This window comes from Pelodiscus sinensis, chromosome 3 (assembly GCF_052426305.1).
Source record: "Pelodiscus sinensis isolate ZL-2025 chromosome 3, ASM5242630v1, whole genome shotgun sequence".
Classification (NCBI taxonomy): Eukaryota; Metazoa; Chordata; order Testudines; family Trionychidae; genus Pelodiscus; species Pelodiscus sinensis.
In genome coordinates this window covers 140,572,348-140,598,924 of record NC_143054.1, presented here as the reverse complement: position 1 = coordinate 140,598,924, position 26,577 = coordinate 140,572,348, and the positions used below count along the sequence as shown (strand labels likewise).

Genomic DNA, 26,577 nt, shown 5'->3' with positions numbered 1-26,577 from the left:
CTGCCTCCCTGCAAAGCGGTGGAGGGTTCGCTGCTCGCCGCGCTGTTCCCCGGTGACTCCCCCCCTCGCCAGACGCAGTACGGGTCCCGGGAGACCCGTCACAGTGGCATACTCCCAACCCAATCCTCCCCTCTCCTCCCTTTCCCTTCCCCAGAGCCAAACACCTCCCCTCCCTGCTGTAACCCAGTCCCCTTTCTCCCCCAACCTTATGTCCTGGTCCCAACAGACACAACCACTTGAACCCCCACCTTTTCCATTATTTTCAATGGGAAAATTGACCCCGAATAGCACATTTTCGCTTAGCATGAACATTTTCTGAAACATATCTATCGTGTTAAATGAGGAATTACTGTATAATATAATTTTAAAATGTTACAAAGTACAGGCAGTCCCCGACTTACGCCAGATCCGCACTTACGAACGGGGCTTTTCTCGCCCCGGAGCTCACAGGCGGCGGGTCGCCACCCATGTCCTCTGGGTGGAGAAAAGCTTCTCCCAGTCTCCCTGGTCTGCTGGGGGGGTACAGCAAAGCCACTGGAAACCCCCAGCAGACCAGGGACACCAGAGCAAAGCCGCCGCCTGGGCGGCTTTGCTCATTTGCCCGGGAGCAAAGCCGCCAGGCAGCGGGACCCCCGCCGCCTGGGCGGCTTTGCTCCTGTCCCCCTGGTCTGCTGGGGGGGTCCAGCAAAGCCGCTGGACCCCCCCAGCAGACCAGGGAGACAGGAGCAAAGCCGCACAGGCGGCATCCTGCCGCCTGTGCGGCTTTGCTCAGGGGCAAAGGAGCAAAGCCACATGGGCGGCGGGGTCCCTCTGCCTGTGCGGCTTTGCTCAGGTCTCCCCCTGGTGTGCTGGGGAGGACTCCCCCCAGCACCCCAGGGAGACAGGAGCAAAGCCGCACGGGTAGCGGGGTCCCTCCGCCTGTGCGGCTTTGCTCGGGTCTTCCTGGTCTGCTGGGGGGAGAAGGGGGTGCAGCTAGTGCGCCCCCCACCCCAGCATACCAGGCTTTTGTTGCGGGACGCCTCGGGTAGAGCAGCTGGGGTGCTGCTGGGTTGGTCCTGTGGGAACCTACCGGGCAGCGCCCCAGCTGCTCTGTCCCAGGCTCCAGATTCAGCAACTGTTGAAACTGATCAGGCTGATTCCAGGAAGCTGGGGGCAGAGCAACTCTGCCTCCGGCTTCGTGTAGTCAGCCCCGGTCAGTTTCAGTGGCAGCAGCTGAATCTGGAGCCAGTTCCGACTTACATACAAATTCAACTTAAGAACAAACCTATAGTCCCTATCTTGTACGTAACCCGGGGACTGCCTGTATTTATTTTTGTCTAGTTGCTCATTATATAGAGAAATATTTAGTTCCACATACAAGAAAATTTAATCACATTTAATTTTCTCTCCCGGTCAAATTTTGTACATATTAGAAAGGAAACAACACTATACTTAATACTGCAACACTTTCCATAACACACCTGTATTTTAGCATTTCTAGCGCTGACTTAGAAAATTGGCTTGGACTGAAAAGTGCCAAGTCTACTCTGAGAAATGGAAATGAAAATTAAATCTCATGGTGTTTGTTGAAAGACTGTGTGGGGAATCATTTGGAGAACACCAGAATGATGACTGGTTGAGAGAGAATGTATAACACCAAAAGAGGAACAACTCTCGTAAAAGGGAAATATTTAAACAAATAAAATGCATGCTTCGGGAAAATATTTTGGCCTCAAAGCCTTGAACCTTATTTTAATAGTTTTCAAGTTTACAGTTACACTTATAATATGATCACCAAGTAAGATTATGTGCAATCTGATCTTCCACTTAAACTAAATATGTAGTTGGAAAAAAATGCCCTTGTCTTTGTTTAGAGAAGAGAATGCAAGACTAGAAACTAAGAGTGCTTATGCTTTGGCAGCCCTCTTACGAGATGAGGTACCAGTATCCAGAGGGGAAAAGAGAGAATTCTTAAGAAAATCCATCACATACTGGAGAAGGGAAAAGTAGGAACAAGTGGGACTGATGGGGGAATGGACATGGGCCAAAGTGAAAGGCCAACATAAGAGAGGCAGAACCTTACTGAGATAATTTAGGATTTCAGGTTTATGTGGAAAACAATGAAACCAACAGGGTTACCTCACCCCATTCCAGGGTGCTCTGACAATTACCTACTTCCTGAAAGAACAGACCTGCCTTATTAGTGGGTAGGTGGAAAGACAGGAAGCGGGCCCCACGGAATGACAACTGTCCCTATTCATTTATTGTATTTTGGTAACTGTGGAACAGCCTAACAGTATTTGCTCCTTTTTCTAAGAAAGGCAGGGCAAGATTAACTTTTCAGTGTGGCTGGGGCTAGTACATTTTGTAGGCTCTGTGGTGCGTCAAAAACAAAGGGTTCAGTGCAAGAGCTGGATAGGGGTGGTGCTGTAGGGTCTGGTCATGAAGTAGCAAGGGACTGGAGCACTTACCTGGAACAGCTCCGGAAAGGGGAAGGGGAAACAGGTGGATCCACATGGCCCTGCACTTGAAGGCACCTCCCCTTGCTGCTCCTATTGTCTGTGATTCCTGGCCAATAGGAGTGAGGGGGTGGAACCTACAGGTAAGTGCTGTTAGCGGTGATACATGTGGCTCCAGCCTGGTGGAGGTAGGGAGAAGAGCAGAGCATAAAACTGACTCCTCCTCCCACGCAGCAGGTAGAACCTCAGCAATTAGGAGCCTTTCGGATGCAGCCCCTAAAGTCCCTTGCATAATCTGGCCCGGTTTGAAAAATTCCTATGTCGTTTTCCATTGAAACGAAAAAGGAAAGGACTGTGCAGAAAAGTTATTTTGCAAGCAAATTCCTCTAAGTAACCAGTCAATTCTGTGCATGATAGAAACGTGTATAAAAGGGTGCATAAAAGGAATCAAATTCTAGACTATCTTTTTAAAAATCTATGCACATTCCTATATTGTTAGGTTTATATATGGTAACATGCAGCACACAGTGGGTTTCCAATGCAGCATCGAGGATCTGAGGCTTCACAAAATAGCATGCAATATCGAAAAAAGAATGTGAACATGGTATCTAGAGTAAATGTCATAATGTAGTTTGTACCTCTATGGCCCAGTGTGGAGGCACCTGACAACTGTAGAAAATCTTCAGTCGTTCAGATACTAATGTTTTCTTGTCTTCAAACTGATCTGCAAGTGCCTATAAGTACAAAGCATAGTCATTTATTATTTATTTAGATTTAAGTACAAAAATGTGCCTGAGATGCTAGGTTCCTTATATAAGCTAGAAGATGCCAGCTGTAAGAGTACTGGGTATTCAAGTGTAACTTATCAGATGCTTTAATGAGATGCAAATGGACACTTTTTATTAAGATGGACTATTCGTATATACAAAACAATTTATCTAATTTAAACCCTCCGCTGCACACTAAAACAAACTGTGACAGGGTCAGATGAGAAGGCTATAAAAAAAAAGTAGGGAAAGGGAGACATAAGCCTCAGACAGAGGAGATCTCTGTTCCTAAGGTAACAGGGAGGGGCTGGTTTAGCACCAACAGAGGCAATCGGGGCAGTGGGACATCTGGGGCTGGTTGACCAGGCCTGCAGAATCAGGCCAGCCTAAGCTAATTAGGATACCTGGGGGTAATTAAGAAAACCAGTTCAGACTGGCTATAAAAGAAGTTTGCTTGAGGTTGGTGCATGTGCAAGTAGCTAAGAGGACAGAGGAAAGCATTGCTTGGAGTAGGAGGAAAGGAGACAACAAGATAAAGAAGATAACCAACCATGGTCTACACTGTAAACTGTATTCTGACATTATTTAGAAGTGCTGGTTTCTGTACACATTCCAGTAAAGCAAAAGTTAAAAGTAAAACTGAACACTTCCTCAGGCGTGTGTTATTCATTTTATAAGAGCTGTGTGGGAACTGGAATTTCTATTTTGTGGGAAATTCTGTGATTTTTGAGGATTGGTTTTGCTCTGAATTGAAACAAAACCAAAATAATTCCAAAATGTTTTGGAAAAGATTAGTTGTGTGTTAAGTGCTCTACTTCACTAAAATCTAAACATTTTGTTTTGATTTAGGCTTTTTTATTTTATATATTACAATTTATAATAGTGTAAATTCAAAATTCAATTCATATTAAGTAATTTTCAAACAACACCAAAGAATTCCTTTCCAACTTTATCAAAATGCTTTTTTTATTGCAATTTCATTGAAATTGACATGGGTGCCTGAAGAAAGCAACGATTTTGAAGTAATGACATTTCTGGAAGCAAAAGGATTCATCAGAAAAGTCCCAATCAACTCAACCTTCTACAGTGGCTGCTTGGAAATAACTTAATGTAAATAAAAAGCTGCATTACAATATGGCTCTTTTTATTTAAAAAAAAAAAAAAAAAAAAAAAAAAGATTCCCTGCCCCCAAAAGAAAGTAATGACTGTATTCTGTCCACTTTTTCAAATACGCATGGAAATATCTGAATATTAAAAGCTCTTTATATGAAAAATAGAACAGACCACAGCAGTTCTTATAATTCATAGATTTAAGTGTTCCCATGTGCGTTCTAAGAACAGGGGGTTGCTATTGTTGCTCACTTGGAGAATTCTGAGCTATATCTTTCTAAATGATGTTTAAAAATTAAAAGGTGGCTAGCATGTGCAGAGGGAGAATCCTATCCTTACTGTGTAGCTGAAAACTCACCATCCAACTGTAAATTAATAAAAACTTACAAAAAGTCATCAAAACTAAATGAGGATCTCTCGCTCACAACTTGTCCCTCCTGTTCTCCCACTCCCTTCATAATCACTGCCTTCAGGAAAAGCCTGTGTAAACAGAAAGGTTCTGTACCATACTTCCTCTTGACAATTTGCTGACTAACATCAAGCTGGACAGCTAACTGGGAATCTGGGTACAGTGGACTAGCTTCCATTTCAAAATCTCTTTCTAGATTAATCCTGTTCCAGAACTGGTATGTGATGGACCATTCAGTCTGTGCAGACTGTGTGAATGGACATCAAGGGTTCATGTATTTCAGTGTATCTTTTCCAATTTTTCAAAATATATGTACAGTCAAACTATGAATACATAATATTATCTCACACAAAAATTACAATTTTATAACTATTCTTTAAAGCAGGGGTGGGGAACCTAAGGCCCGGAAGCTGCATCCAGCCAAAGGCTAGCATTGGGGAGGCCCCACTGGTGCTCCAGCCCCATTGTCCCACCCCTGCAAGTGCCCCACAGGTCTGGAGTACAAGCGCTGGCTTCCCCTGGAGGCGGGGAGGGCGGGAGCCCCGAGCCTTGCAGGCTGGAGTCAGGTAAGCCAAAGCCAGATCTGACCCACAGGCTCTGCCTGGGGGAGGGAAGAAGCGGCACCATACGCTGCCGCTCCCCTTACACTGACTGTCCCCCACAAAAACTCTGGTGTGCAAGGGGAATGTGGGGGAGGATCCTTCTGCTTCTCAGTTGTGAGGTTTTTGTTTTTTGCTTCTTCCATGTGGCCTTGACTGATTTATTTGTGGGTCAGTGGCTTCTGACCCCAAAAAGGTTGCCCACCCTGAAACAGAGGTGGTGTGACATCAAAACAACAAAACAAAGTGTGATGCTTTCTAGAGTGCTTAAGTATTTTAGCAATAAGCTCCGTAAAAGTGCCTTGGTAGGTCATATTCAATATTGGAATAAAGAAATTCAGAAATAAAGCATTTAACTCGTAACTCATTAAATGGGTTACCACCAAAATCTCCCAAGACAAGACCATACCACATCATCACTTATATTTATTTTGGTAACTCCCATAACTAACTTTGAACACTTTTACAATAATTGAGGTTTTGTCTACATTTATAGGTAGCCATGGCACCAGCCAGGCGAGTAGTTAACAGTGCTGGGAGCCTGTTCACACTGGTGCTTCACAGCGCTGTAACTTTGCTGTCCTTGGGAGGTGGTGTTTGTTCACACCCCAAGTGAGAAAATTACAGTGCAGTAAAGTGGCAGTATAGACAAGCCCTAAGAAACAGCGGTCACTATTCAAAATTTATTTTACAATTTAAGATTGCTATGGTCACTTGCTGTTATTGTCAATGACAGACTGCCCATATAATCTAATCTACCAATAAAATTAAAAGTGTCAGTTACACCCTATAAACCCTAACAAGCCAGCCCACCCGTCAAGATCAGTAATTTTCACCAATGCCTGTTTGCCTTGATTGTAGAACCTCCTATGTTGATCAAAAGCTATTTAATACTTGTTTGAATATGGAGCCTGGACTGTAAATATAAATTTGATGCTACTCAAAGCCTCCCCTCTGCCACCGGAAAACCACCTTTCATATATAAAAAATGTTTTGTAAGAATAACATCAAAATGTTCCCCAAAAGTTTTTCCCTGTCAGGAGTTCACACTTCACAGAATTCATATGGAAATGATTTTTGGAAGAAAATTAGAAGTAGGTAACAAAAAGTTGGGCTTGTAATGGACAATATCACATTCCCTCAAATTGTCAGTATTCATGCCCATACGCCCCATCATGTTGTATGTATGTTGTATATGTGTATGTATGATTAATACTACACTACTATTAGTTTAGAAGATTCTTTTACACAAATTCTATTTATAGTCCAGACCACACATGTAAACAATTATTACATCAGCTCTGTCCTACAGTTAAGACAAACAGGTATAAGAGAAAGTTACTGATATAGCAACTAGAGCTTCTTAGAGGTGAGTGGTCCCTATCTGTATTCTACTGCATGCACTCAAGAGTTGAAAAATTCTTTCAAGTAGTATCCCTGTTGCTGTGCACATATGCCCTTGCATTTCCAACTGAGGACATAAAAGGTGGGACAGACTGCCTCTCCAATACCTTTTCTACCATGAATCTAATTATGACCCAAAACAAAAGAAAAGGTGGACAGGTATTGGAATAGAGATAGTGACCACACATACTGAAGAACTCAAGTTACAGTATGGTAAAAAAAAAAAACCCCTTACCTTTCTTGTGCTAATATCTATGGGTATGGCTACATAGAAATAAAGCCCTACAACTGACCCAGGTCAATTGGCTCAGGCCCTTGGGGCTCTAGCTTCAAAATTGAAAAGCTGCTGCCCAGATGTTTGGGTTTTGGTCCTGCACCTGCACTAGATATCAGAAGTTGGGCCCTAGCTTGAATGTCTACACACCAACTTCACAACCTGAAGCCCAAACCTGAGTCATCTAACTTGAGCCAACTGCAGCTGTACTGTGAGACTTCTACCTCTGCTTTTAGAATAGCCTCTGCATAAGAATGACTGACAAGCAGTCATAAAAGAAGAGGAGGGTGTATGGATGCAGGTGGTACAGTTGCTTGTAAAACCACTCCCCCGAAGGATGCATCGTTGGCTGAGTTCTGTACTACAACAGAATCTCATGAACACATGTATGGAACATCACAAAGTTGTCCTGCAAATGTTAAATAGACATGCATCCTGAAGCAATGCCACTGAGGCTATTTGTGCTCTTGTAGATTAGAGCAGGAAACAACTAGAGATCCATTTAGAGGTCCTCTGGGAGAATTCAACTTGACCTGGAATTCCTTTTACTATAGTGAGAAATACTAGGAAATCTTCTGATTTTTTTTTAGTCAATGTAGGAAAAAGGCTTTAGTGCATCTTACATAAAAGGAATGAGGATTGGTCTCCTCTTCAAGTGCAGAGATATGGGCAAATACATAGGTAAATTGATAATCGGTTTATGTGATACTTCACAACTGCCATGGGGGTGAATTGCAAATGTGGTAAAAGAGAACTGGTCCTTATGGAAATTTAGGCTATGTTGGCTCTACCATTACGGCTCTGAGCTAATGGCTACATGTCCTCTCCTGACAAATCTTCCGTAAGACCTGAAACAGGAGCAATAAGGGAGAAAGGCATAGCTCAAATCATCTGATGGGAAAAGTATCTGAGAGTATAGATCTAGAGCTTCTGCTTGTGATTGATGATTAAATTCCTACTGAGGGGATCCGCCAACACATTCTAAGTTTCCAAGAGGAAGGTGCTGACAGTGATGAGATCCCTGATACACCAGTTCCATAAAGTGACAACTTCTAAAAATAATGCAATAGTTTCCAGCCATCCCAGTTTGTTGATATAAAAGATGATCATCACATTCTCTGATACTGAGGACATAGTGGGACTGGTTAAATTGCAGAACAACTTGCAAGTTTATCAGAGTGCCCCAAATTCCAAAAGGTGGATATGAATCTTGGCCTTTCAAGGCATCCAAGTGCCCCTTGCTGTGTGGCCATCCATGTGGGCTTCCCAGGCTAAGAGGAAGGCATTTGCGGTAACTGTCCTAAGTGAAGAGAGAGGAAGGGAATGACCACACATACTTGATGGAAGCACTTGAACCAGGTTAGAGATGTTACTCATAATGAACTGTTACTGTGGTATTTATGTTCTGTTTGAATGAAAAATTTATCGTTTGGAGCCAGGGCCTAAAGGCATTATAGGTGGAGTTTGGTGAATGCACTAACTTCTTGTGGGGTAAAGTACTAAATGATCCTTAAAAGGTATGTGGGGACTGGATAGTACTGGCAACACTGATGGTTTGATGAAACTTATGTATCATTGGTCTCTTAGTAGGAGACTCAGAAGATGGATAATGATAAAACTACTTAGTCACCAGTCTAGGTTTGTTGGGCTGCCTGTGGTATTTTCTTTTGGGAGCAAGTGTATATATTGACTGTAGAGTCAAAATACCCCGGCTTAGAGAAGGTCCTGCTAATAGGAGAAACTGAGTTTCAGGAACAGAAAGACATCCTCTGGCATACGATACATCTCTGTCCTTGCTTGGAATTAAGGAGTCCAATCCATTCATGCTGATGGACTCAGAGAGATGCAGTCGATGCAGTCACTGCGTGAGACAGTGACTAACATTGGTGGCTGACTCTCTGGTTATGATGGAACTTGGTCTGTTGGCTTGAACTTTACAGGTGGTGATATTGCTGGTACAGGATGAGCCTGATCGTGCCCTGGTTTGAATCTCAGTTCAAAGTCCTCAAGGACTTCTGATCGAGAAGGAACAAGGGCACAGGAGACAGCCTGGAGTACTGCATACAGCTCAATACCTGTAATAGGGTGGAGGATGTGGTGTCCCACCAAGACAAGGAATCTAACTAGAAAATTGTGATAAAACAAATTAAAAAAAAATCTGAAACTGTTAAGAACAATTAAGGCAATCTTTGAAGTATTTATTTATGTAATAAAAAACAAAGCAGCAGATCTGTCCACTGGAGGTCCCAACCCAGGCCACATCAAAGTCAGAAGGAATTAAGAGAAGCAGTCAGTCCCATGCTGTCCTTTATACCCTCAACTGGAAACACTTCGAGGGAAAGGACACATGTGGAACAATGAACACTACTTGCAAAATATCTCCAACTGTGGTGCATAGAGCACATGTGCACCAACAGTAGAATACAAATAAGGATGAGCACTCAAAGAATAGCCAGATCTCTAAAGAATCCACTGTAGACAAAAGATTCAAGCTGTGTGGCTTTGCCTCACTGAAACTCAAGAATAATAAACAAAGTCTGCATACTCCTGCACATGTTTTGTGAGAAGGAAGACTATAATTTCTGGCTGATAACATATAGCTATACAAGATGATAAAATTCCTGATCAGCAGATTACTTCAGGAAAGGCAAAAAATGAATCAAATACTGATTGTCTTACAGAGGCAGGATAGAAATATTTGAATATAGTAAATTTCAATTTACCATAGATAATCACTATTTCAAATTTAATTTTTTAAAGAGGCAAGACTAATGTTGTTTGCGTATCAAGTGATGAAGACTTTTTTGCATATTTTCAAGATTTTAATAGAATATTTAAATTTTAAGTCAAGAATTAAAAAATCCAACACAGAACAAAAATGCTAACCAAGGGCTTATTTCAACAACAAAGAGGCTAGATTTTCCAAACCTGACATTGTTTTGTTTCCCCTCTTGGACACTCTAATTTATTCAGATGCATTTCATCATTACTACCATGTAGCCATTTATTCCTCATTTTGTAATTAAGCATTTGATTTATCCTTTGTAAGCATAGTACTTCGCACATCTCTTCACTAAATTTCACTTTAATGATTTCAGACCAATTGTCTCATTTGTCAAGATCTTTTTAAAATTCTAAAGTTCTCAATAGTGTTTGCAATCCCTCCCAGCTTGGTGTCATGCACAAATTTTATAACCTTCTCTCCAATCTATTGCCCTACACATAAATAAAAATATTGAATAATAGTGGATCCAGAACTGACTGCAGTGAGAAATCACTATATATGCCCTTCCCATCTTAACAGCAAAACAATGAAATTATTTGATTATGGTCTTCCAATAGTTGTGCACCCATCTTGTATTTTATTTAATCTAGATCACATTTCCCTAGTTTGCTTATATCTTTCCAGATATCAAAAAGTTAGGCTGCGTAGTCTATAATCCTCCAGACCTCTGTCTTCCCCCTCCTTTTAAAGATAGGTAGTACATTTGCCTTTCTCCAGTCCTGAGAGATTACCTCTACCACGTCCATGAGTTTTGAAAAATAATTGCCCAACAGTATCAAAATTGCCTTAGTTAGTTCCTTAAGTATCCTAGAATGAATATCATTAGACCCTACCAACTTGATATATCAAAATATTCTTAAGCCTTTTCTTTACCCATTTTGGCTTATATTTCTTCTTGTTAATATTAATTGTTTTGATACCTGGTCATCATAAACCTTTTCAGTGAAGGCTGAAACAAAACAAGAAATAAATACCTTCGCTTTCTTGATATCTTGTTTTTCCTGATACATTCCAGCTCGGCTTTCCCCTTGATATTTTTTATATTCACTACCTCTTCTTGTTCTGCCCCCACATTTCCATTTCTTTCCTTCTCCTCCCTCCCCCCCCATTTATTTTAGTTCTGGACATCCAACACTCTAGTCATCTGCAGAAGTGGGATGTTCCAACGAAAGCTCATGATAACATCTACACGTTTTGTTAGTCTTTAAAGTGCTACCAGACTATTTGTTGTTTAAGTTTATCCTGTACAGATTAGCTCTGCTACCTCTTGAAGCTTTTCATCAGATGAGTACTCCTAGGCTATGGCTACACTGCTGTTTTTTCCTGGAAGATATGCAAACCATGCTCGTATTTGCATATCTACTTCCAATACTTTTTGTGGAAGAGATTTTGCTACTATTTGGCCCCATGTGGACGGGGCCAAATGTCGGGGAAAAAAACCTTCTTTCACAAGACCCTGTAAACCTCAATTTACGAGGAATACGTGATCTTGCAAAAGAGGGTTTTTTTTCCTGACATTTGGCTCTATCTACAGGGCTGGGGTGAAGGGGATATAGGAATGGAGGCAGGGGGATGAGCAGTGGTGGTGTGTGGAAAGGAGGAGTTAGGGAAGGATGGGGGCGTACGAATGGAGGAAGGAAGTGGGAATAGGTATAGGCAATGTAGAAGTGATGAGATGTTAGAGAATGGATGGGTTTAGGAATGTAGGATGAAGGTGTGTTAGGGATAGAAAGAGGGGGATGGGCAGTGTGGGGAGCAGTTAGGAAGGATGGTGGGTGTAGGAATGGAGGCAGGGAGATGGGGGTATAGGAATGGAAGGAGGGGAATGGTGGGTGTAGGAATTGAGACCGGGTGGAGGGTAGGGATGGAAGGAAGGGGGTGGCCTGTGGGCCATGGAGCTCCGGGATAAGGACTTGTGGCCCAGGTTACCCCACCAGACTCTTCCTGCATGACCCAAATCTGGTCCTCAGGAGGGCACAGGAACGTAAAGCTAGGGGCTCCCCCATGGTTTCATGTCTCTCCATTGTGCCCTGTCCCCATGGAGCATGTCCCATGTCCCAGTAGCAGGAACTCACTTGCCAGCTGAAAGGGCACATCTGGAGCATTGCTGTCCTGCAAAGATGGACTATAACTGGTCACAGAGAACAGGGAATTAATTCCCTATCTTGCCAATCGCACATAACCCAGCCCTTTCTCGCTAGCAAGCCGGATGCCCAGGAGCACCTGGAACAAAGGGGATCCGTTTGGAGTGGGGGCCAGTTTTACTGACTGTGTTTGATATTTGTTTTCACGTGAGGCCCACAAGCCCATAGAGCATAGCCCTTCCTGTCAGGTCACTTCTGTGGAAGAAAACATTGTCCTCACTCTGAGTTTGTTAACAAGACCAAGACGGCTGCACACAAATTCCCTTATTCCCTTTTCCTGCCTCCACACTTCTCTTTAGACCCGTGCTAGCTGCCAGGACAGGCTCTGAATTCTGCATGTGAATGAGGTATTTTATTGGAAGGTGGCGCAGAAGTGGGAAGGGTGTGTGGGGGGGGAGGTATGGCTGGCGATTGGAAAGCACAAGCGGGCAAGATGAGCCGAGAATGTTCAGATAGAGTGGACTGTCCAGGGTGTGATGAGGCTGGAGCGGAGAAGGGTGCAAGTGACTTGGGGTCATGGAGAGCACAGCTGGATTCAGCGTAAGATTAACAGGTTCTCTGGCTGCGAAAGCGGCTAGAGAGAGGGAGGTTGGTGAGTGTAGCAAGCAAGGGGCACAGTCCCGCAGTATCATTATAAGATTAAATGTTATGAAAGCTGCTTTAAAGTCAGTTAAATTAAATTAGTAAATCTAGTTGTACGGTAAATCTAATGGCTGAGAGCAGTTTGGAAAGCAAAAGCAAAAGATTGGGTTTTCTAGCACTGTCATTAAATTGCAGTAGTCAACCAACCTCCAACCTAAAACCAGGCTCAGTTGAAAAACATTCCAATTTATGGGTTTCTGGTAATGTGGAAGTTTGCAATCCTAAATGACTGTATTAAGAATGGTTCATGAACCATTACAATCAGGGATTCTTAACAAGAATCCCTGGATTATTGTAACACATGTAACACTTCAATAACTACACTAAGGCTATAAGGGCACTGCAACCTCATCTCTAGAGCTTAAGGTCATCATCCCTTTTTAACAAAGCCCCGAACTTTTGCATAATATGATCTAGTTTCAGTTTCCTGTAGCCTCACCCAGATGGAAACAATAGGACAGTTTCCTTCAGCAAGATTCCAAATGAGAACAAAAACAGTGCATGCATGCAAAATCTAATTCTGTACCTTTGAGCATTTGTATTATGACTTTCATTTCACTTTAATACTGCTTCTCAAATAATGTTTTAAACTGCAGCTGTGTGTTTGTTACTTTTTTAATCCTATAACTTAAAATTTGCCAAACCAACACACACACACACACACACACACACACACACACACACACACACACACACACACACACACACACACACACACCACTTTTAGCTAGATTTCAATGCTTGGAAACAGAAGTCCAGAATGCAGCTTTATTAAAAGAATCACAAAACAAAAGTATTTACAATGGATTCATTAATATTCAGTCTTATGCCCTACTTATGCCTTGACAGACAGGACAAACTATCTTTAAACCCAATTGATAGATCCACCAGCAACTATGCAGTGTCAAATTTAACAGAAATTTCATACTAACGGGTGTGAACCTTACCATATGTAAAATCACTTATATTTTTATGGGAGTTATTGTTTCCCCAAAACACCACAAAAAAACCAACCCTGACAGTAACTATTCCACAATGAGCAGTAGCAATATGCAAGTTTTCACACTTTAAAGTTCTGCTGTTCTTATGCATGTGTAAAAATTTATCTTCCAAACTGAAAGGTAAATACTGTTATGAACTTGAACAATTTGTGTAGAAAATGTACATATTCAATAGTTTAATGTTCCTCTTAAATCAATATTAACAAGAAGCTAACATTATAGCTTAATACTAATACTTGCATATTTTATATACAATTGTTTTAATAAATTCTCATTAATACCAGAACTTACCTTAAAACAATGGTGAAATTCTCTGCTCTCTCATATACATTAATGTACTGATCAGGCATATCCTGTGTCACAATTATGGCTCTGTTTGAGCACCTTTAAGGACAAGTAACCTTTCAAGTCAATGGAATTACAAGTTTGTTATGCATATGTTTATATACCTTCCTGAATTTGGGTATGTGTCAACAGACAACACAGTACAGTTTTCCCATCGTTCTGTTCTCTTAGCTCATACCCAGTGTCTGCATTAAATCAGTATAAGGTGTCTTTGCTGGGCACATTTGGCAGGCAAAATTGTTGTGGCATATTTCACTGCAACACTTCTGCCTGTGTTGTTAATGTTGATACAGTATCAGTGATACCAAATGATTCTTATGCAGTACTAGTGAAAGTGTCAGTAGGACTGACAGAGAGCTCAGGACAAGGACATGAATGATGTGGGCCAAGAAAGGCCAAACCAAGAGAGATGCTCAGTCCTTTCTCTTCTCTCTGGATTTAAAAGAATGTACATACGGACCTCTTCAGGCCAGCCTTAGGCATGTATGATACCGCTCTTGGGGTCAGATGCCTTATTTAGCGCTACAAATCAATGCTATCAAGTGATAAAAATTGTGATTATTTATGCAATTAAAATATTAAAAGCATGATTAATCATGCTTAAATAGCATTCTATTTAAATATTTTTTACTATATTAATTTCAATTACAAGACAGTATGCAGAGAACTCACTTTATTTTTTATTACAAATACTTGCACTGTAAAAACCCCCAAAAGAAATAGCATTTTCAATTCTCCTAATACAAATACTGCAATGTGATCTCTCTTCTGGAAGTTTAGCTTATAAATGTAGAATTATGTACAAAAAACTGCATTCAAAAATACAATATAAAACTTCAGAGCCTACAACCCCACTCAATCCTGCTTCTTGTTCAACCAATCGCTCAGAAACAAGTTTGATTACAATTTGCAAGACATAATGCTGCCTCGTTTTTGTTTGCAAGGTCACCTGAAAGTAAGAACAGGTGTTCATATAGAACTGTTGTAGCCAGCATCAAAAAATATTTATATGCCAGATGCACTAAATATGTCCCTTCATGATTCAATCATTATTTCAGAGGAGATGCATCCATGCAAATGATGGGTTCTGCTTGATAATGATCCAAAGCAGAGTGGACAGATGCATGTTCATTTTCATTATCTGAATAAGATGCCATCAACAGAAGGCTGATTTTCTTTGTTGGTGGTTCTGCAGTTTCTGCATTGCTGTGTTGCTATTTTAAGAGTTCCGAAAGCATTCTCCACATCTTGTTCCTTTCTTATTTTGGACAGCACTTCATATTCCTAAACCTTAGGTTAAGCTGTCAAATATGCAGTGAAAGTATTCTTAAACAAACGTGTGCTAGGTCATCACCCAAGACTGCTATAACATACGGGGTGCATCTAGACTGTATCTAAACTTGCCAGCTGTTTACACTGGCTGCTTGAATTTGCACAAGAGCACTGACTTTGTAATGTACAAAATCAGTGCTTCTTGTGCAAATACTTTCACGCTCCTGCTCAGGAAAAAGCCTTCTTGCGCAAGAATTCTTGCGCAAGAGGGCCAGTGTAGACAGGGAAGAACTGTTTTGCACAAAAAAGCCCCGATGGCTAAAATGGCGATCGGGGCTTTCTTGCGCAAAATCGCGTCCAGACTGGGCACAGATGCTTTTGCGCAAAAGCACTTTTTGCGCAAAAGCATCCTTGCCAATCTAGAAGCGCTTTTGCAGAAATACTTTTAACGGAAAAACTCTTCCGTTAAAAGTATTTCCACAAAATCATGCCAGTGTAGACGCAGCTGAAATGTATAGCAGCATGTTGGTAAAAGGTAACAGAAGATCTCCCCAAAGGTGATCAGTCACAAATTTAATTAACACATTGAAAATGTAAAGAGTATCACTGGCATGAAGCACATCCTCTGGAATTTTGGACCAAGTATTAAGGAACATTTGAATATTTAGCATATCTGGCATGTAAATACCTTGCAATACCAGCTATAAAAGTGCCATGTGAATTCCTGTTCTCGTGTTCAGGTGACTAAGAAATAGGACTAAATGAACTTGTAGGTTCTAATGTTTTATATTGTTTTGTTTTTGAATGCAGTTGTAGAACAAAAAAAAAATCTACATTTGTAAGTTTACTTTCATAATAAAGAGATTGCACTATAGTATTTGTATCAGGTGAATCGAAAAATACTATTTTATCATATTAAACTGCAACTATTTGCAATAAAATAATATAAAGTAAGCACTGTGTTCTGTGCTGTAATGGATGATATATTTGAATATGTAGAAAATCATCAAAAATATTTAATACGTTTCAACTGGAATTCTATTGCCTTACAGTGTGATTGTGATTTTATTTTTTAGTTAATTGAATGAGATAACTGTAATTAACTAACAACCCTACTAGAAATGTTTAGCATCACCCTAAACAGAATTTGGGATAATTCCCCTTACTCTGTTTATATGTAGGGATTTTCCAACAGTTGCAAAATCAATAGCCCTGAAGTTTTGGATATCTCCTTTAAGAAAAGACCGTAGGTAAATAATTGTTTTCTCAAGGCCTGTATCTATCTTTTGGTCAGAAAGCAGAAACTAGCAGGTAAAATGTAGCATAGACCTGACTGATTTTATGTCAGATACCATTTATTGCTTTGTACTGCAACTTTTTCCCCATGTTAGGCATTACAATAGAGATATTCTGAAAAAAAATATGCCAAGCACTTGAGTTAGAGCATAACAGCAGTATTCTTTGGGAGACCGAGTTCATCCTCAAAGACACAGACACAATGAGATGGCCAAATCAATCTTCTTTTAAAATAATTTTAAGTACTTTTATTTCATTGTACATGTAGATGATTTGAATAAAAAGTCATGCCTCCTTATGTTTTTCACCTGTTATTGTGTTTACACTGTCCAGAAGGGAAAAGTCAGAAGGAACTGCAGTGCAATTTTTCTGTTATTACATGGTTTAAGCCTACCTAATCTTACATAACTTCATTTAACGAACTCATAATATATTCATGAAAAATACATAAAAAATATCAAAGCATTCTTTATGTAAACTATTACATGAAAAGAGCCTCATGTCAACTTGATTTAATAAAATTAAGATTCTGTACTCATAAATGCTTATGAGATTGCAAAATAGCTTGTACAATTTAAAAGTACAAACATTAAAAACTCTAGGAATTTGATTAATGCATTTTAAAAAGACAAATGCATTCAACAAGTAATTAAAGAAAACAAAAAGGTATCAGTGGAAAATGTCTCAGCCAAGAGATGATTATCTGTCAAATAATTATTCATTTCCTGATTCTCGCTTTGTAAGTAGATACTTCGTTGTTGACAGGACCCTATCTTTTATGCAGGTAATAAGTCTACAAAATGAAGTCAATATGCCATTTTCCAGGTATTTCAATTAGATTTTTGACCTACCACATACCCTGAAACAGGATGACTGCTTCATTTTTAATCAATATTACTTTTATTCTGAAGAATTCATAAAAGGAAAAAACCATTTTCATCTATTTTATCTAATTAGACAATCTGAGAACAAGCTACTACACCACACATTAAATTAAAGCAAGCTTCTGAAAACATTCTTTTGCACCTGCATTTTTACTCTCTGCATTCAATTACAACACATCTTTTGTTATTTTGATTTGGAGGGTCTAAAAAGGTGCAGAACAGGAAAAAAAGATTAGTCTCTTTAGTCCTGCATTTGAACAAACTGTTTCAGACAGCATCTTGAGACTGTTACTATTTTTCCTCTTTACAAGACTTCATTTTCCCCAAACATGCTGTCTTAACACACATGAAAAACTGAATGATATCTAGTTAACTTTTATGAAAATTTACTTGTCAGAAAACATTCTTTCAATGGCTGAGCCTGACCCAGAAAACACACGATACATGGTAATGTAATGGCACCATTCCATCTCAAACAGTGGTGGTTTAAGTATCAAAAAGGGGTGGGCAACAACTTTTGATGGGGGGGTTCACTCCAAAAATTTGACAAGTGGTCAACAGCCACACTCTCCCATGATATTAATGGAGGCAGTTTGTGGCCCTTGATGGATGTTGGATGCAGAAGGGATCTTGGGTAAGGGACTGCGGTGCAGAAAGGGATGTGGGATTTGCAAGGGAGTTTGGGTGAAAGAGGGGATTGTGACCCCGGGCAGGTGTTTCTGTTGTGACCTTGGACAGGGGACTTGGGTGCAGGAGAGGATGCAAGGTTCAGGTTGTAACACAGGGCAGGAGGGGGTTGAGACCTAGGGCAGGAGATTGGGGTAAATAGTCTGGGAGAGGTTATGGGGGCAGGAAGAGGGCAGAGGGTTTGGATTATGTGAGGTACAGGGGCAGGGGGCAAAAGTGCTGGGACATCAGAGTCAGGCTCTGGCCAGAAAACACTTACCTGCCAGCAGCCCAATAGACTCCCTACCTTCCATGCCCCAGCAGGACATTCAGAGGAGCTGGCTGTAGGGCCATGTGTATCTGAATAGCTACGAACCCGACGTGAGTGAGGTAGTACTTTGTGCACTGTTTGTTCTTCAAACAGGCAGCTTCCACCAGCAGGCTCTCTGTTGTTCACTGAAACAGGGCCCCAGTTGGCTTTCCTGAGCAGTGCGTGCAGTTTGGGCAGGCAGGGAGTGTGACTGAGGCGCTCTCTGTGATCATGGGCTGAATCAAATGGCTTGATGGGCCGGATCCAGCCCATGGGCCGTGTTTTGCCTAGCCCTGACCAAAACAATGCAATTACTGTGTTGTACTAAAGCATCATGTGTGACTGAAGAGTGATTCTTGAGTAAAAGTGCTTGCCACAGTCAATGCAGGTGTAAAGCCCAGGGCTAGAAAATGAGGCCAGATGCTATTAGCACCTGAGGCCTGCTGCATTTTCTTCTCTGATGTCTTCACTTCCACCTCTCTCAATCACCTTTTCTCTGCCTCTGGTTTTCTGGTGCAGAGCAGCCCTCCCGAGCAGACTATTCATTAGCTGCATCTTCCCAGCTTGCATGTCAATGCTGACAGTTCTTGAGGCATTGTATACAGTCAATAATGCTGTCCGTCAATCTAAGTTACACAAGTTATGTAACTTAAGTTGACATAAAACTTACATCGACAATGCAATGTCTAGACCAGGTGATGTCAATAAGAAACTCTCCCGTCAACACAGAGTCTAACTTGATTTAATAAAATTAAAGTGGAATACTGAAGTGAACGGGAGAGTGCCCTTCCATTGGTTTATCCCATTTACCAAATCCGCTAAACTGACATCACTACAGCAATCTGTGGCCCCAATTTAATATGATACTGAAAAACACACCAAGGTACTGTTGCAAGTGTCGCTGAATGTTGTTGTATATTGGGTTGTAGATATAGATCTTGTTGTTATGGTAACTGAGTAGGTCACTGGGGTCCAGCCCAGCTAGTCTGGGCTTGTTCTGGTGAGTTCTGTGCTATGCAATAAAATGGACACTTGCACCTACTCTAGCTCTCTGCCTTTCCACTGATTTCTTCCTATGCTCTGAAACTCCCCACGACATAACAAATGTGACTTGTTTTTATCTGTGTAATATACACACAGAGGGGGGAAAAAAAGGGATTCATGATGAAGTGGAGAGTCCTACTGGGGAGCAGAATCATTACCTGCATACTTCTATTTCTAGGCAACTTAAATGGTCATACAACTCTACATCAGCAAAATGTGGGCAAGCATTACATTAAAATGGGTATAATATCCACAAACATTTCAGTTCTTTATGCTTTCCTGTAATATTTTAAAATTTTAATGACTATTTTAGGCCTGGTGGGCATCTTGCTCAAAGCCTCTATAGGATATTATGACATATCACCTGAGCTTTCTCACAAATAATACAATACAGACATTTGCAGCATTGAGCTAGTTATGATGCTATACAATTAAGGGACTAGATAACTGTAAAATAAAGTGAAAACAAAGAAGGGAACAAGTGATCAGCTAGGTCTCAATGAAGCAGTACAAACTGCTCAACAGACCAATTTGGGAACCTCAGAAGGAAGTATTTTGATTTTATTACTGTCATTGGATTTGGAAAGACAAGGAAAAAATAAGTTGAGTTAGCTCAGCCTACGAGTCCCTATTCACAAGTTACATCTAGCCCCCTTTGCTCTTGGGTTTGAATTCCAAAGCAGCTGCTTCCAACTGATATGTCTATTAAATGCACATTCCAGACCTTACAGGTGCTATAACCACACACAGTCACCACAGTTTAGCTTCATACACACAATCCCCTTCCCTGTAATTTATAAATGATAGATTTTTGTCATTTGGAATGTTGGAGATTCTGTTTTTGTTGGCAGGCCTGTTGGGAAGAGCATTTATAACTTAGTCCTCCAGCATCTCATTTACAGACTCATTTTAGATTCAGTTTCTAAACTGATATTGTCATCAAACTAGTAAAAAAGAAAAACTATTTTCCCCTCAGTGATTATATGGTTACCATACATTCCATTCCTATTTTCTGGACCTTTATCTACAAAGAAATGAACTTTATTTTTCTTCATTATTTGTCCACTGACAACATTTGTTACTGGTTTTAATACTTTATTATAACATTCCCCACTTCATTCCACCCTAGTAATTTTGATCCTTTGGATGTAGGCCTAAAAATCTGGGAGGCTTATATCACACTGTTCTTCTAACTGTATTGCTAAATCTGGTCTAATTAAATCCATTCTAATTTTCAAATGACGTTTAAAAAATATGTCTACTTGAGATTGCTATGTGGTTGTCTGTGATGCTGACCTACATGATAAAAAATCTAATATAAGGGGCTAAGACTTTAATTATTCCCTATTTTCTAAAACTGAGTGCAATTTCTTTCAGTTTTTATAATATTTGAAGAAAATGTGATTGGCTTCTTTTTCCACATCCAAGTTTATGTGAAATTACAGCTACTATTCCTGTTGAAAATTATCATTGCTAATTGAAAGGAAAGTTCTGAATTAAAATCACACCTAACAGTTAGATTTAGACCACTGTGGGAAGTCAAGAATTTTCTGTATTAAAAAGCCAACATACTATATTTATACAGTAGTGGAAACTAATTAGCATGTACACCAAGATAGGCTGAGATTTAACAACAGAGCCTGGCACTGATACAAAATGTGTATTACCATTAGCGTCACAATCATGATACACTGATATCCACAGATCTGCAGTGCTCTTATACTGAAGATTTACTTAGTTAAGTACAAATGTATTCTTACCCTTTTTCACCTTATATAGTCTACAATTTATTCCATATACCTCTATTTTTAGATTACTACACTTTAAATACTTATAAAATCAAAACCAAGTTGACCACTTATTTCCTGCAATGGATAAAGAAGCACAGCATACTATCAATAAATCATCTCATTTACTGGAAGAAATATTCAGAACAAAACTAAATTCATTTCAATATGTACTAAACTACCTACAAGAACAGTTTCCGGTTTAACGAACACCAATTACCTATTATATTTAATATGACCCTTATTTCAGAGGACTGTCTCATTTAAAATCCCAAATTCTTAAACTGGACATACAAGTAGGTAATCCATACATTCACCATTATTCTGATGTGTCTTCCACAGTCCCTACTTTTCTGGCACAGTGGTGTCCTGGTAATATAATTGATGATTCTGATGTACTTTAATTGTTTAAAAATGCCAGGCAGCTATAACTACAATGTTTCTAGCATCCATCTCCCCCCTCTTTCCTTAAATTGGGTAATTTATTCCCACTTTATGTGACCAACTTACAATTCCTCTTTACACTTCTCCTCACAGAACCCAGGTACAGCCTATGGTTTTAGACAACAAAATCCTCTGTAATTATCTACGCTGTGAAAAATCCCAAAATTCTAAAGTAAAGGAATGTCTTTCAAAAAGAATTTTTAAAAATGATTTTAATAAACCAATGGGCAGGAAATCTCCTTCATAAAAATCTAAAATTTTCAGGGTGTGTGGCTGCAATACTCTATTGTTCCTAATTCATAAGAAGTTGCCCAAACAGTTATAAGTAATCAGAAACATTAGCACAAATTGTACACGTTTCATCTGTAAATTTCAAAGTGCTTTACAAAGTTGCAGTATTATTGTTAGCTACAATTATCAGATGAGGAAAAACTGAGAACTAGAGAATTAAATAATCAGTTCAAGGCTACAGAGTAAAATTGGTAACACAGATAGGAACAAATCACCTAGTTCTAATTCTTGTATGGTAACCTATATACAACAGACTACTACAGTGAGGGAAAGAGAATTCTTAAGGTATTTGTATCAAGGTGGCAGCTCAAAGCAGCAGCGGCATGTTTGGACTGGCTATACATTTTCTGCGGTTTGTCTGCATAGGTTCACTCTGTGTCAAACCTCTGAAATACAGGAAGATACTGACAATTATAGTATGTTGGTCCAGGGCTTGCTCCTTAGGAGGATATTGAAAAACATGGTGGTTTAGGATATGAAGGAAAATTTCTTTAAAATGACTTAAGATGGAGTCCAAGCCTTGAATTTGGAAATAAATTTCACTTTTACATTTCTGACATTAGCAAACTAATTGAAAGATCAATGGCAAAAAATACATTAACACCAAGAGCTACTTGATGGTATGTTGTCCCCTTTGCACAACTCTGAGTTGAGCAAAACTTTTGAAAACCAGGAAATATATAGTGAAGGTTGTCCATGCTTGCCCTATTTTAGCAATGCCCCACTAGGTCTTGATAGCAAATGTATTTTTACTTTGCCAACCCCACGAACGCGGAAATAAACAAACTCTTCACTTCTTTTTATAACACTAACTCTTATCCACAGAATTTAATCCAAGGACAAAAAAAGAAGCGGGTAAAAAGATTGCCTATGGAACCTTCACTCTGCTCAGTTTGAGCAATGCTTCAATATCCACTTAGCACATACCCACATTGGCCTCTGGCACTGTAAGATTAAGGAGGTCCCAGATCTTGGCCAACTCTCTAGAAAGACCACACTCATACAATTTAAGAACCACATCACAGACTTTTACAAATCCCTTAACACAGGGGCTATGTCTACACTGTCAGCTTCTTGCACAAGAACTGTTTTGCGGAAGAGTTCTTGTGCAAAAAGTCTTCCACAAGAGCGCGCCTACACTGGCACGTGCTTTTGCGCAAGAGTATCCATGGCAGTGTGGACGCTCTCTTGCGCAAGAAAGCTCTGATGGCCATTTTAACCATAGGGGCTTCTTGTGCAAGAAATTCATGTTGCCTGTCTACACTGCCCTCTTGTGGAAGAGCTCTTGCGCAAGAGGGCTTATTCCTTGTGGGGAGAGGAATAACTCTTCCGGAAGAAGCCCTGTTTTACAATGCTATACTGTAAATTTACGTGCACAAGAACGCGCGTTCAGTGTAGACACCAGGCAAGTTTTTGCGCAAGAACAAATGTTCTTGTGCAAGAAGCTGCCAGTGTAGACATAGACTTATAGTATACCATTTCAACTTACACTTTCACTTAGCCATCATAAAGCATTAGAAACCTCTTATATTCCATCTTTTTGCTGATAAGGTCCTTTGTAATAAAAGCCTTGTGCTCTGCTACTGATATTACCTACACAATTCTCAATAGAATTTCATACTGCATCCTGACAAAAACATACACTGACTGCCTTTCCTCACACACAAAAGGATGGAACACACATCTCCCCAAATTATCATCACAGCAGTCTCACAACATCTAAGTAATTCACATATCTTGCAAACACACACCTAGCAATTAGCAGAGCTAATTACTGCCCCCATTACTCTGTAAAGCTACACTCAACACTACGGGTGGGCAACAACATAGCAGTAGTTTGCCAGGATTAGTTCCTGGTGAGCCACCACTGCTATATTTACCTTAAAGGGCACAGATATCAGCAATAGCAGCTCCCATTTGCTGCGGATCGCCATTCCCAGCCAATGGGAATGATAGAAAGTGATGCAGAACGGGCACACCATTTTCTGCAGCTCCCATTGTCTGGGAAAGGCAATCTGCAACCAATGGGAACTGTGATTGCTGGTATCTGCGGCTGTGCAGGTAAATATAGTGGTGAGAGCCCACCAGAAGCTAACCTTGGCAGACCAGATCCAGCCCACGGGCCAGTATTTGCACACTCCTGCCCAACACCAACTAGTCTCACTTTACCTGGAGTGTATGTGTAGCCAGACAGGCCGCCCCTTGTCACATCCATCTTGCTTGCCCCTCTGAAGTGCCTGTATACAGGGCAGAGAAGGAGCAATAAAAATCAGCATAGCCTTTGAAGCCTCGATGCGAGGCCAGGATATGCCGGCTCATCTGACCCTGGGTAAGCTGAAAACATAGATATGAGAAAGAACGATTAAGGCAATAAGCTGATGTCAAGGCTGCGAGAACTGCCCTGGCTGGCACCTATATTGATACAATCACACACAGTCGTCCCTGGGAGAGGAATCTCCCACTGAGAAAAGAATGCCCAGTACTCCCAATTTAGTTATCTCTCTTACAAGTGTAAATTAAGTTCACAACTCCCTTGTAAGAACTGGCGTCACAAAGACAGACCAGCACCATTTGGCATCACAGATAAGAAAGAGAAATACGTAACCCCATGGGTATAAAGACAGGTCCAGCAGCACACTCACTTTGAGCGTCAATCTACCATCTATCTGCTGGTCGGGTTAGGTGATTGACCTCCCGAGGTCCACAGGGACCCCCACCTCGTATTTTCGTCTTTCCGAGGAACTGAGAGACCGATCCTGGCCTGACACGCTGGGACCGAGCGACGCAGAAGGGGGTAAAAATTGTACCCGTATGTGTCCTTTTGTTTTAGTGCATGCATAGAATAGAGCTCTTTAAAGAATAAGCTGTCACTTGGTACCATTATTCTCTATCTTCCTTTTTCCTATGTAACCATAAGATCTGTATTTGCTAGCAGTTAAGAAATAGAACAGCAGCCATTGTAACCATATGATTTATAAGCTTGTTTAATAAACCTGTAACTGATTAAGCTTTAACCTGACTCCTTCAGTTGCTGTAACAGAACCAAGCGCAATTTAAAAGAACTTCAGCCGGTCATAAGGGACAGATATAGGAAGAGCTGGGCATTTGGATAGTGTCGCTTCCAGGGGACAGATCCGTAGGGGCATCTCAGCCTTCTCTAGGCTGCCCGCTGCGAAGGGATCCTGTATCCTAGCAGTTAAAATCTGAGATGTAATAAGCTCTTCCTATAAACTCTGGGGTGTCTGTCAGCCTGTTGGCTGCCCTCCACGAAGGGATCCCGATCCTAGCGGATTAAGACACGGATGTTAAACTCAGGGCACCCGTCAGTCTCTTCTAGACTGCCCACTGCGACAGGGCCTTGTGTCCCAGCAGTTAAAAACGCGGGTGTCACACACACACACACACACACACACACACACACACACACACACACACACACACACACACACTGCCCTGACCATCGGCTGACAGCATGTAGATATAAAAGTTTGAAAGGCTCTCATACTCCACCTGATTACTGACAATACTCTTTGTAATATAACTCCTGTGTCCTGCTAATTATCCAACATATAAATTTCTCCACTGAAATTATGCATATTGGAGCCTGACGTATACACATTCAGTTAATCCCTGTGCTCACATATTTATGTTTCTGTTGCAGTTCCTTTTAAACAGCAGTCCTATATTAAGCCTGCCCATTGCTAAAGGATCCCCCTCAGCCTTTAAGGAAGATCCACAAGCTTCAGTATTCAACTAATTACAGAGGACAAACAATAACATCACGGATAAGTCAGAAGGTCAAAGGATCAAAACAGGGAACCTGAAGGGCACACCAAGCAGAGAACCCCATACAGTGTCCACTGATTCTCAAAGAGTTTAAACAGCAGCACTCAATTTTTTGTTGACTGTCCCGACTCTAGCTAGTTTGGGACTACACGGTAACCAAAAAGAAAAACGTTCAGACACACATGGAGCATGCTTAGTAGGGCATCTCCAGTGGTGGGGACCAATTCCACAAAAATAAAAAAAGATGCCAAACTCTTCAGTTACTTCAGCGAGACCTAGAGAGAGACACACAACCATACCAGAGGAGGTAAAGATCTCTGCATCGGGGAATGATGCTCACAGACCTGCTTTTAGTAATTGCAGCAAAAAGATAACTGCAAAGCGAAGGATGCTAGCCTATTCAAAGACCTGGGTGCTTACTGCTTATTTAGTTGAGGACAATGTGCTGACATTAATGCCAAATCAGTGGTACATGTTTTAAATGTATGTTGTTCTTGCTATCTTTTCTCACTAACTAGTTGAGGTCATTTTGACCCACATCAGAGCAACAGTTGATCTTCAGCTCTGTGCACAAACAAAAAAATGTCATTAGGAACTTTTTTTTTTTAAATGCCTATTTTAGAGGATTTAATCTCTCCACAATCCTTACCTCAAATGACCCAAGTTTGGATTATTAACCCTAATCTGCACACCAAATTTCAAAGGAATCCAACTAAGCACATATATTTTAGCAGGCTTAGGAAGGCTAATGGAATACAACCTTTATTATGGAGGCACTCTGGCACCACTATAATATTAATTTAGGCAATCAGTGTCTTTTAGTTAAAAAACCCTTTTTTTTTTTTTTTTTAGGGGCGAGGGAGAGAAGAAAGTGGACAG

The 26,577-nt window shown here is 40.7% G+C and overlaps 1 protein-coding gene across 3 annotated transcripts in view; it reads right to left on the bottom strand.

Moving 5' to 3' along the window:
* TTC27 (tetratricopeptide repeat domain 27) overlaps positions 1-26,577 on the bottom strand; it is a 174,329-nt gene that overhangs the window by 62,671 nt on the left and 85,081 nt on the right. For 2 of the 3 annotated variants that reach the window (XM_006131309.5, XM_006131310.5), the window contains exon 11: positions 3,077-3,172. The exons of the other annotated variant lie outside the window; for it this stretch is intronic. In XM_006131309.5, coding sequence (XP_006131371.3) covers positions 3,077-3,172 — 96 coding nt within the window. The remainder of the gene's footprint in view (positions 1-3,076; positions 3,173-26,577) is intronic. 3 annotated transcript variants of the gene reach the window in all.